General features: G+C 43.6%; 1 protein-coding gene across 2 annotated transcripts; it reads left to right on the forward strand.

The window, feature by feature from the left end:
* The first annotated feature begins 11 nt into the window (after window positions 1-11).
* GCC1 (GRIP and coiled-coil domain containing 1) lies at window positions 12-9,936 on the forward strand. Of its 2 annotated transcripts, none has more exons than XM_040343191.1 (4): window positions 12-220; window positions 3,605-4,097; window positions 5,034-5,556; window positions 8,514-9,936. In XM_040343191.1, exons 2-4 carry the CDS (start codon window positions 3,625-3,627, stop codon window positions 9,624-9,626), a joined length of 2,109 nt encoding a protein of 702 aa, XP_040199125.1. In that variant the 5' UTR covers window positions 12-220; window positions 3,605-3,624; the 3' UTR covers window positions 9,627-9,936. The 2 variants fall into 2 exon arrangements, with proteins under 2 accessions (XP_040199125.1, XP_040199126.1); XM_040343192.1 differs by lacking the exon at window positions 12-220 and adding an exon at window positions 2,677-2,701.
* Window positions 9,937-13,152: the final 3,216 nt, after the last annotated feature.

Here is a 13,152-nt window from a genome sequence, read left to right on the forward strand (position 1 = left end):
CGCCAAACATCACCTGCCAATCAGGAGGCAGTTCTTCCCTCATGGGCTGAAACCCAAGTTACCGGAAGTCATGGGGGCGCCATGTTTGTACACCCGGCAGATGCTGAGCGGAAGTGTTCTATTCCGGACCTAGACCCGGATAGACACTGGTGACCTACCGCCAAGTAGACACGTCAGTGGCACCTCCCGGGTGCTCACCGGTTTATGGAGGCCCTGGGAGGTAAGTAGTAGGGATGCGGCTGTTTTTAGTTATTTGGCACAGGTGATGGCGTATTGTATGTAGAGGAGGGAACTGGCTGTGTATAGACGGGACTGGGCACCTCATACTGACAGTTACCATAAGAGGCCTCTGCTGGACAGTATTTAATAGTTGAAGCTCCAAACAAGCAGATACAATGCAAACAAGGGAGCTGATTTACCTGACAAAGGGCTTTTATGTCTGTCCATCCATCCATCCTGAAAGTTACATAGCTCTGTCTAGCAGAGGAGGGGCTGCAGATTCTCTACTGCAATTTCACCACTTGCAGATCCCCTCTGTGACTGGAGAGTGAAAAGAGGAGCAGCACACAGATGAGCTCCTCTCTCTGTCACTCTGCTGTGTAAATCCAGGAAGTCAACAGGCAGCAGCTTCAGCAGCCCACAAGTAAAAATCGTTGCAGCCAGACTTAAAGCGGTTGTATACCTGCAACTATTTTTTTTTTTTTTTTTTTACACCTGAAAGGCAAAAGGCATAATGAGCTAGTATGCTCATTATGAAATGCTTACCTTGAAACGAGGTGTGTAGAACTTACCTGGTCCACGCCGAGCGAGATGTCATCTTGCCTTGACGTGTCTTCCGGGTATCGCCGCTCCAGCGCTGTGATTGGCTGGAGCGGCGATGTCGTCACTCCCGCGCATGCGCGCAGGAGACTTCATTCCGGTGACTTGTCGGTATGGTTCCTCTATCGAGATGGTTCCTGTACAGACTTCGCAGGCGCAATCCTTGCCGACGGAAATCTCCGAACCTCGGCCAGCATCCAGGCTCATTCCTTAACATCCCTGTGGATTGGAGGATGTTAAAAAAAGAGGCAGAGCGAGCGTAGCGAGGACGTGAGGCCGACTGGCCACTTACCTCAAATTCCACGTTCCACAGTGATTTCCGTCGGCAAGGATTGCACCTGCGCAGTCCTTACAGGAACCATCTCGATAGCCGGAACCATATCGTCAGATCACCGGCAAGGTCCGGCGGCTGTCGGGCCTCTAGCTGAGGATCCCCGCTGCGCATGGGCCGCTGCGAGGGGAATATCTCCTAAACTGTACAGGTTTAGGAGATATTCTTTATACCTACAGGTAAGCCTTATTATAGGCTTACCTGTAGGTAAAAGTGGTAGTAAAGACTTTACTACCACTTTAATGGAGGGAGATTTCTGCAGCATATTTGGCAAGTACAGAATCGCAGTGAGAGAGTGGGTAACCGCTCAAAGAGAACCAGGTAATCTGATTCCTGTGGTCCGAGCCAAGGGTGCAGGCAGTGCAATCAAAATGCAGGTTAGGATGAAGGAAAAAAGCTGGGACAGCCGCACTCCAAAAAAACTCCTCCTTTAATTAAAAATCACAAAATACATGCCACAGCAAAAAACAGCACAACAAAAGAAAAGCTGACGTTTCGCACTATGCCTTAGTGCTTATTCTTAGCTATGAAGAAGCACTAAGGCATAGTGTGAAACGTCAGCTTTTTGTTGTGCTGTTTTTTGCTGTGGCATGTATTTTGTGATTTTTAATTAAAGGAGGAGTTTTTTTGGAGTGCGGCTGTCCCAGCTTTTTTCCTTCATCCTAACCTACAGAATCGCAGTGTATATATAAAAAATAATATGCAAAGCAGTTGGAGGGAAGCTTCAGAATGACAACGATGGTTTTTATTACAAATTATGTGAGCAGACTGCCGTTCCTCTTTTTAAAGGGTAACTCCACTTTCATGGGAGAAAAGAAATGGCAAATAAAAAAATAATAATATAGCGTATACAATTGCGACTCCAGTCATATTGTAATTAAGGGCCGGTTCACACCACATGCAGTTCAGTGTGTTGTTTTTTTATTTTTTTATTATTATTGCATCAAAAATGCATGGAAAGTAGGTTATATGGTTTTCAATGGCATAGCTCACACCAATGTGGAGAGTAGAACATGCTGAATTTTTCCATGGACTTTACTGAAATGCAGTAAAACATGTAAAAAAAAATGCTCCGGTCCCCAGTACAGTGGGGGGGTGGGAAAGGTAGAAAAAAAGCATCTGGGAACACGTTAAAAATGTGCATGCAGAATCGCTTCTGCAGTGTTTTTTTTGTGGTGTGAACCAGCCCTTAATGATATTAAAAAAACACTTCATTTTCAGTCTGCAGCTCTGTCATTTTCTGTAAAGTGCAATGCAATATGGCTACCTGGAGGTGTTCTGTACACAGAATGTATACAGAGGCCCCCCCCCCCAAAAAAAAAGTTATTTCCTGCTTGTGTGATAGGCTGATTTTCCCAGAAGTCTTTTGCCATTTTTGGTGAGATACTCCCAATAGGAAATTGCATCTAAAGGAATGCAGAACCTGCAATTTTCCTCTTTAGAGCCCTGCAGGTGCAGCAGCTGGTTGATGAATATGAAACCACTCCCATTAGATTCATGTACTACATGGACACAGACAAACGCACAGGGATTTCTTCAGAATAACAAAAGGTAGGAATCTGCAACAAAGTTTGTAAAAATTCTTGTAATGTACAGAGATCACCCAGAGGGGAATGTTTGTTTCTTGACAAAAGTGGAGTTACTCTTAAGACCCCTTTCACACTGAGGGCATATTGCAGGCGCTATAGCGTTAAAAATAGCGCCTGCAATCCACCCTAAAAGTGCTGCTCCACTGTCTCCCGTGTGAAAGCCAGAGGGCTGGAGCGTTGCGTTAGCAGGACGGTAAAAAAGTCCTGCTAGCCGCATCTTTCGAGCGGTGTGTATACCGCTCTTCCACTGCCCATTGAAATCAATGGGATAGCGTGGCTTCAGCAGCACATTGCGGGCGGTTTTAACCCTTTCTCGGTCGCTAGCGGGGGTTAAATGCGCCCCATTAGCGTCCGAAATGCGCCGCAAATCTGACCATAAAAATAGCGGCATTTTATCGCCGACGCTATGAGCTATTCAGCCCTGGAAAATCTTGCTGCTCAATGACCAGGCCAATTTTTTGCAATTCAGGCACTGCGTCGCTTTAACTGAAAAAAGCTTCCAATTGCGAGTAAATGTGCCGTGAGCACGCATGGTGCACACTCACAGCACAGCTGATTTTGCAATGTTGCACTCAAAAATGCGGCCGCTCGGCACCAAGGCCCACCTGCCGAGAGGCTGCGTATTTGCATGCTGTCGGCGCCAGCAGGTTTGTCTTACAGGTGTATGGTAGTATTTAACTTGTGTGGATATTTTATTGGTATAGCACTCATATGATTGATGTCTCATACAAGCAGTTGTTTTTTTATGTGCAGTTACGTTTTTTTCTGTTACTTTGTGTTTTACCACTTTTCATTTTCATGCACATTTTCTGTGCAACTTCACACATAATTTTTAATTTACCCTCTTTGCTGTCTTTTTATTCAGGGTGATGGACTAGTTGTGCCATGGAGAAACTAGGTATGAATTTTGGAAGTGGCCCAAGCAAGAAAGAATTGCAAGATTTGGTGGAAACTCAGCGGAAGCAGTTGCTGCAATATCAAACTCGACTAAAGGATGTTGTGCGGGCATACAAGAGTCTCTTGAAGGAGAAGGAAGCTTTGGAAGCCAGTCTTCAGGTTTTGTCTACTTCTCAGGAACCCAGAGCACTGTCGTTAGATGTTGAAGAGCCAAATGATGACCAGCAGTCTATACATAGTGAAGACAGTGTGGATACAGCAGGCAGCTTTCCTAGTGCCAGGGGAGGAGAAACCAGTGAGGATGAAAGACTGGAGTGTGTACAGCCTGTTGGTGGTACAGAAGAGGCAAGTGGTTCAGAGAGCGGGGTCAGCACAGCTAGTGGAGAAGGTGGGCCTTCCACCCCCGCAGATACAGACAGAAGAATGGTGCAAGTTAAGAACCAGCTTACCACTCTTACCAGGTTAGTCTGTAGGATTTAAGTACATATGTTGTTGATTTCAGATTTTGTGCATTTTTGTGACAAATAAAAATTTGCGGTTTTGCTTTATTTGATGTAAGAACCTTACCACAAGTACTGCCTTACTATGGGTCTCAAATCCATAACTAAAAGCTCTTATACTCTTGAGTATGTACATAGTTGCTAACATTGCCTACAAACATTTGTCATCACTGAGGAGGTGATGGAAGGGTGACCCTTTGTCATAAGAAATATGGGTACCTGATAAAGGGTTATCCTAAGACGCTATTGGCACCCTAGCTCTATAAAGAACAACATTTCTATCTTTTTTAATACAGCTTTCACCTTCCTTTACTGTGCAGAAAAACGAGCTGTAAAAAGCAGATGTTTCAGAATTCTGTAATGTACACCCAGCCTAAAGGTGCTTTTGATAAAAATACCTTTTACCCCTATGGCCTCTTCCACACAAGGCGGACTCCATTGCTACGGAGTTCGCCAGCTCCTGCCGGTTCAGCGGAGGATCTCTCCACTGAGCCGGCGGATGACACTGAGCGGAGAGGGGCTTGTGCAGCGCCACTGTCTCCTATGGAGAGATCTGATGAAAATGGACAGCATGTCCGTTTTCATCAGATCTCATCCGATCCTCCATGGACGGATGGGGACGTATCGCCATCCGGCGGATTGGGTCGGATGTCAGCGGACATGTCTCAGATGACATCCGACGCTCCATAGGACTGCATGGAGCGGGCCGTTCAGGTCCGCCGACAGGCGGACCTGAATGGTCCAACCGTGTGAAAGGGGCCTATATCATGAGTTCTACTGATAGAAACTGCTTGAAATACAATATTTATTTTTGCACACATCCTAGTGTTTGCTGATTATTTTTGGTGTAGATGATCAATTTTTTTATAATGAAAACTTGTATCTTCTATTTTTTAGTGCATTGGCTACAGTTACACAAGAGAAATCTCGCATGGAGGCTTCCTACCAAGCAGACAAAAGAAAGGCAAAGCAGGAGATGGAAGAAACAGTTCAGAGAATGCAAGAAGAACATGACAACTTTTGGCAGGAGATTCAGGGGTTACAAGCTCAGCTGGCTGAGACCAAGACCAGGCTCATAAGTCAGCAGCATGACCGTGCACAAGAGCAAGCGGACCACTCGGTAATGCTAAAGGAGCTGCAGCGTCTAGTGCAGGGAGAGCGGGACCAAAGGCATGAAGTTGAACTCCGCTTAGAAGAGGCACGGCAGGATCTGGCAGGGAGATCAGAGCTTGCAGTCAGGGCAGAGGCAGCGGAAGACCAAGGCAAAAGGCTACGTAAGGAAATTGAAGATTTAAGAAAGCAACTGCAGGAGGCAAAAAGACAGAAAGCTGAACCTGACCCTGCAGTACAGGAGCTGCAGGAAGAGTTTTGTGCTGTGAAGAAAGAAATGGAAGCTCTGCTGCAAGAGGAGAGGCAAAAGGTAACTTTTATTTCTGAGATCAGTTATAATACACGGCTGTTCATTTGCACAGCTACATAAAAATGACTTTTATCGGCATTCACCCTGTTTTGGTCACTTGTTGATATTTTTACATATTTTATATATTCATTTGGTCAGCAGAGTAGTTTACACTTTGTACACTACACCTGAAACAACAGAGCGGATCTCGCTATAGCCTGTATCGGGAGTAAAGGTGTGTCTGGTATTGCAAGTTGGAATTCTTGTTGGCCATACCACAGCCTTCTCATAGACTAGGATATGGTGTGGCTTGTTAGCCATACCATGACTACAGAAATACATATATTTTCCTGAAGTACTTAAAGTGATTTGTAAACCCTATGAGAAAAAAAACCTGCAAGACAAAGGCATAATGAGCTATTATGCATATCATACTAGTTTATTATGAATTGCTTACCTGAGATTGAAGCCCCTGCAGCCGTCCTCGTACACCACTCCGGTGGCTGACATCGCTCCTGGAGTTATTCCGGGTATCGCGGGCTCCGGCGCTGTGATTGGCCGTTGCTTCAGTGCACAGGGGTCAGGGGATATCTTCTAAACCGTGTAGGTTTAGGAGATATCCTTGGTAGCTACAGGTAAGCCTTATTCTAGGCTTACCTGTAGCAAAAAGAGTTTACAGCCACTTTTAAAGACCAAAATATGATCTTTCATTCGTGGTTAATGCAATTCCTGTTTTATTTGTAACTATATGTACATATACACAGTTGAAATGCCTGTATATTGAGCTGTTTTATTGCCCAAAGGGCTTTGTAGTTCTTTCCATTCAGACCCGAAATTTCCACAGCTCTACCAGACAGCACAGCCAGCTTGGTGTCCTGACTTTTTCTACTGTGGTCAAGCAATGCAGCTAGGTCACCAACCTGCTGACTGATTGGACAGTGAAAAAGCAACAATCATGTATTGAGGTCATCTGTTTACTATTGTCAGCAAATGTGAATGGAGGCCACCTGACTCTATCACCCTGAGTGTCGAGACAAATTTGGGCATTTTATACTGTGCGTTTTTTTTTTTTTTTCATATTTTATTTATATATCTCCTCCCCTTTCCCAGCATGCCTTCAGTTTTTATAGTAGGCAGTACTGGAGTGATCATATACATACACACACGGGAGGGCCTTGTAATATACTTCAAGAAAATAATTTTACAGGACATTTGAAAATTCTGTTACTTAATTGTATATCGCAGGACACAGAGGACTTCAGGTGAATGTACACTTTCCAAATTGGGCAGGAATTGACATATTCCTATTACCCTTGCTGGAATAGTGAAGGGCTTCTTCTTGGTCTACGGCAATGGGGACTGTACCTAGCATGCTTCTTCCACATGTTTGCTGTGTCCCCCACATGACTTCTTGCAAACTACAAATGGGAAGTCCTTATGCCTTTCTTCTTGCCACTCTCCCATAAAGGGCAGATTTGTGGAGTGCACAACTAATAGTTGTCTTGTAGACAAGATTCTCCCACCTGAGCTGTGGATCTCTGCAGCTCATCCAGAGTTACCATGGACCTCTTGGCTGCTTCTCTGATTAATGCTCTCCTTGTCCAGCCTGTCAGTTTAGGTGGACGGCCATGTCTTGGTAGGTTTGTAGTTGTGCCATACTCTTTGCATTCTCAGATGATGGATTGAACAGTGCTCTGAGAGATGTTGAAAGCTTGGGATATGTTTTCATAACCTAACCTGCTTTAAACTTCTCCATAACTTTATCTCTGACCTGTTTTGTGTGTTCCTTGGCCTTGTGATGCTGTGGACTCTATTTACTAATTAGGTGACTTGTGAAGGCAATTGGTTCCACTAGATTTCAGTTAGGGGTATCAGAGTAAAGGGGCTGAATACAAATGGACACCACACTTTTCAGATATTTGATTTGTAAACACTTTTGAAAACCATTTATCATTTTCCTTCCACGTCACAATTATATGCCACTTTGTCTATCACATACAACCAACAATGTAAATGGATTTTAACATGACAAAATGTGGAAAATTTCAAGGGGTGTGAATACTTTTTCCAAGCCCTATAGCTTCTGTTGTTCATGTTTGTAGGGCTATCGGGTGTGTCACACATAAAGTTCTACCAGGTAGCTGTTCAGGCCTCTGCCGAAGCCAATTTTGGGTTTAAGGTCTTATAGGCAGCTTTGTAATGAGATTCCCCCTTGTTCTCTTTTGGACATTTTGGCCTTGTTGCTGCATTGCTTACCCCTCATGCTCAGTGGTTTAGGACGTCCCATGTAGTCATGAATATGAAGTCCTTTGTTTCCTGTGATGTACAATTAAGAATTTTTGGTTTCCTCGTAAAATCCTCTGTCCGTCGCCTAAGGATGCTAGCAACAAACTAAAGGTATTCTGGGAGTGGGAGAGGGGGTAAAGCAAGGCTGGGTATTCGGGTTTGCTTTGCTAGTGTCCAATCACCTGGGAGTGGAAGCATAAGCCATGGGTCTAAGAATTATCCATTTCTGTGATGTAAGATAAAGAAAAGCACTATCCTTGCGTTGGCATACAGGCATACCCCACTTTTAAGTACACAATGGGACCAGAGCATGTATGTAAAACGAAAATGTACTTAAAGTGAAACAATATATTTTTTCACTTCTAGGGTGTAGTAGGGGGTCAGGAGCTGTAGTTGAGGTCTCAGGGTCTGTATTGGGGGTGTCAGGGGCACACTGGAACAGGATGGGCTATGCTATCGGAGCTTTAGCTCCTTCTACTGTGGCTGCAAAATGTCTGTACAGTACTTGTAAGGCACTTTACATACATTCGCGGGTATGTCCTTACTCACGAGTGTATGTAAAGTGAGTGTACTTAAAGCGGGGTATGCCTGTACTTGGTTTGTCCATCTTTGTATTTTATATTTGTAGTATGCTCTGCATTTTAATAGTTAAAATTTTATATTGCTTACTTCTTCTTTACTCCTGGTTACAGCGGCTAGCGGAGGAGCAACATAACGTGCAGAGATTCCTTCAAGAAGAAGAAAGAATGCGTTCCCTTGAATCTCAGGTGTCTGAGCTATCTGAGCTTTTGGGAGCAGCAGAAACATCCAAACAGAGGGATCAAATCGCTATCCGGAAACTACGAGACCGAGTCATTCAGTTGGAAACAGAAAATAAAACTATCGCTATGGCTGCTTCACTGCAAACCCCTGCTGAATCTCTTCTAAATAAACCCCCCATAGCAGAAGACAATAATGATGTGCAAGAGCCTCATGGATCTGTTCTGTTTTACCAACAAGAACTCCAGCAGTTAAGAGAGGAGTTTGAGCGTTACAAAGCTCGAGCTCAGGGGGTGCTGAGGACCAAAGGGGCACGGGATGGAGAGCTGGAGGCTGGAAAACAAAAAATGGCAGAGCTAAAAGAGAAATATGTCTCCCTGAGATTGGCGGCTGAGGAGGCAGAGAACAAGCACAAAATTGAGATGGAGGCTGTCCGGAAGGAGTTGGTACTATCAGCTCAGGCTCACCGACAGGAGCTTGAGCATGTAAGAAAAGAGAGCAGAGATAATATGGCACGGATGGAAGAAGAACTGAGACAGCACAGAGAGAGGGTGTTGGCTGTGCTAGCAGAGAAAGAGCAGGAACTGGAGAAACTGAGAGAGGCCAAGATTCCAAATGGCATCCCCCCACCATCACTAGACCCTTTAGATAATGGTTTAGAGCTTCCATCCAGCAATTCCTCTGGCCTTCTTGTTTATGTGGAACAGTTGTCCCGTAAAGAAGCTGAGATTGGAATCCTGAGGCGGAAAAAGCATGAGCTGGAAGCAGAAATACAAAGTATGCATGAACGGTTCGCAGAGAAAGGCGAGGAGATGCAAAATTTGCGTGAACAGGTTCAAAAGGCTCTACGGGACAGAAGCCGAGAAGGGGCAAACATGGAGTATCTGAAAAATGTGTTGTTGGGATTTTTAACGATGTCAGATCCCTATGGGAGACAACACACTTTAAGTGCACTTCTCACAGTCCTACACTTCTCCCCAGAGGAGCGAAATGCAGCTATGCGGGCCCAAGATAGCAGTAGGTGGTGGGTAGGAGGAAAGAGGTGACTTAAGATTTCAGGCTTTCGCCAATACAGAAGGCAAAATTCGGTGGACTATAATGACTTCTTGCTATGGGGGCATACTAATGCACAATTGTAAACTGCATTATAGTGTTTATAGTGTTTTTTTATTTAATCCTGGGACCAGTTAGATGCTGACGAGTAGATGATGGATGGGTACAACCTGGTTAGGGTATTTAAGGCTTTATGTTCTCTCCCCCCTGCATACGTTTTGTAATTTGGTGTTCTATTGGTTTTATCAAAATGTTGAAAGCGGCTGTACAAAGACAGGCTGATTTAAAAGTGGTCGTATAGGCTCAAGTTTTTTTTTTTTGAATTACCTATTCTCTGTGCAGCAGCCCCCATAATCCTTACCTGTGCCCCATCGCGATACAGCCTCAGCTCTCTGGGGACTCTTCCTCCTCATTGGCCAAGACTGCAAACTGCTTGCTCTGGAGGCACGTGTCAGTGGGGAGCCCAAGAAAAGGAGGATCGGGGCTGCTTTGTGCAAAACCACTGCACAGAGCAATTAAGTAATATTAAAGGAGAGAGAGATAGATCTATATCTCAAAAAATATATATATTTTTTTTATATATATCACTTTAAAAAGTGCACTTTTTAACACGCTTACATGGAATAGTCCCAGCATCTCAAACAAGCTACATGTTTACCTGTCTCCACCTGCCAGGATGTTAGCTGTGCAACTTGTTCAGCATAACAGTCTTGTCTTTAAAATCTTCACTTTCAGGCGTGCCACAATCTCCATTGCTAACAGTGGAAAGTCTGTGCAGCAGCAAATATATATAGCCAGAGAACAGGGACAAGTATGTGGCTTGTAAGGAATTCTAAGGGAAAGAAGTGGTCTGCACATAAGCCCAGAAACAATTATCAGCAGTAAAGCCGTTAACCATTAGAAAGCAGTCAGATGCCATGTCTTATTTAAAAGACACAATTTTCGGACATTATAGAATTAAAATATAACAAATGCTGGTGTGTGCCAAACTTACCACTACTAATCATGTTCTCCAGACCAATAAGCACAAGAGTAAGATCTAAAATAAACACCACTCTGAAAAGTTCTGGAAAACTTGAACCGGTGGGGGAGAAGTTTGGAAATCACTGCTATATATTGTTGTATAAAAAATTAAATGCAACACGTAGGTTAGGAAATTACAATGAGAATACATCAGTATTACAAAATGCACTAAAAAGTAGCACACGTGGGGAAAGTAAGATTTTCATAATGTTTCTGATGGGGGGGGGGGGGAGCAGCAGGAGAGACCATTCTGTGTTATGCATAGTATAACACTTTCTTGGTTCAGCTGCTCGGACAGAAAATGCATTTCATCCAGTAGTTGCTATTGGACCTTACAAGTGTAAAAAAATTAATCCCACAGATTGTATCACATCTGTTCCCCATTATTTTTGTTGACGATGAAAGAACGGTGCTTGCCTTTCCTGCACAAATATCAGTGTACATTAGTTTTGGAGGGAAGAAAAAAAGTTATATATACATACTATAACAGGAGACATGGGTGATTTTAGTGACTTGTTTCGATTCTGAAGTTCGATAGATAAAACACTACAACTCAGTTCTTCAAATATTACTTAAAAAAATTCTATCCTGTCAGCATTGCTTGGAAATACAATACAATAAAGTATTTGGTTTTTAAGGTTATATTTTTCTGTATTTTAATAAAGGGTTAATATTTAAACTCGCCCAACGAATTAAATTCAAAATACTAACTACAACCTACAAAGCCATCCACAATTCTGCCCCCTGCTACATCACTGACCTTGTCTCCAAATACCAACCTAATCGCTCTCTTCGTTCTTCTCAAGACCTCCTGCTCTCTAGCTCTCTCATCACCTCTTCCCATGCTCGTCTACAGGACTTTTCCAGAGCCTCTCCAAGCCTATGGAACTCCTTACCCCAAACTATCCGTCTATCTCCTTCTCTTTCAGCTTTTCGAGGATCCCTGAAAACCCTCCTCTTCAGAGAAGCCTATCCTACCCACATCTAACAACTGTATTTTAACTTTGCCCACCTGATCACCCCCCACATCTACTACCCTCTGTTCCACTTCACCCTCCCTTCTAGATTGTAAGCTCTAACGAGCAGGGCCCTCTGATCATTCCTGTATTAAATTGTACTGTAACTATAATGTCTTCCCTGATGTTGTAAAGCGCTGCGTAAACTGTTGGCGCTATATAAATCCTGTATAATAATAATAATAATAAACACAGGGATGGGTATAACAATCAAAGCATCATTAACCACCTAAGACCCGGACCTTTAGGCAGCTAAAGGACCTGGCCAGTTTTTGCGATTTGGCACTGCGTCGCTTTAACTGACAATTGCACGGTCGTGCGACGTGGCTCCCAAACAAAATTGGCATCCTTTTTTTCCCCACAAATAGAGCTTTGTTTTGGTGGTATTTGATCACCTCTGCGGTTTTTATTTTTTGCGCTATAAACAAAAATGGAGCGACAATTTTAAAAAAAAATCAATATTTTTGCTATAATAAATATCCCCCAAAAATATATAAAAAAAATTTTTTTTCGTGACTGCGACATTATGGCGGACACTTTTGACACATTTTTGGGACCATTGTCATTTTCACAGCAAAAAATGCATTGTTTACTGTGAAAATGACAATTGCAGTTTGGGAGTTAACTACAAGGGGGTGCTGAAGGGGTTAAGTGTGACCTCATTTGTGTTTCTAACTGTAGGGGGTGTGGCTGTAGGTGTGACGTCATTGATTGCGTTTCCCTATAAAAGGGAGCACACGATCAATGACGGCGCCACAGTGAAGAATGGGGAAGCTGTGTTTACACACAGCTCTCCCCGTTCTTCAGCTCCGGGGACCGATCGCGGGACTCCAGCGGCGATCGGGTCCGCTGGTCCCGTAGCTTCGGACCGGGGCACGCGCCCGTGACCCACGGCTGGGCACTTAAAGAGGACGTACCTGAACGTGCTTGTGTCCAGCCGTGCCATTCTGCCGACATATGTGCAGGAGGCGGTCCTTAAGTGGTTAAACGCTAACATTTATTATATTGCGGATTCTTGGATGTAGTGTCTACATTTTTTTATTTTTTTTTATTTTCTTGGGCTATCTTTTCCTTATTTTCATGTAGTGATCTGGCCAGTAGGTATTTTTTTTTTTTTTTCATCAGAACACATTGTTCTGCAGATGTAGCAGTTAAATTTACCACTGACAGTGCTTACAATAATTCGCTTTTATTCGTGTAAAACCTTTAGCCTTGGTTCACACTGAGTGTGACTTTGAAATTGTTCTACTTCATCTGAAGTAGCACGATTTCAAAGCCACGGGTCAGTGCAAATTCATGCACAGATGTCTATGCAAGTCTCACCTAAAATCGCACCGATTTGAACTGTTCCATGGCTGACAATCGAGTGCGCCTAGTCATGCGTTTTTAAACTGTCAAAGTCACATCGGTGTGAACGGGGGCTTAACCTAAAAAGAAAAAATAACTGATTGTTGTAACTGCTTATATTCTCAATGCACAC

Source organism: Rana temporaria, chromosome 3, assembly GCF_905171775.1.
Source record: "Rana temporaria chromosome 3, aRanTem1.1, whole genome shotgun sequence".
NCBI lineage: Eukaryota > Metazoa > Chordata > Amphibia > Anura > Ranidae > Rana > Rana temporaria.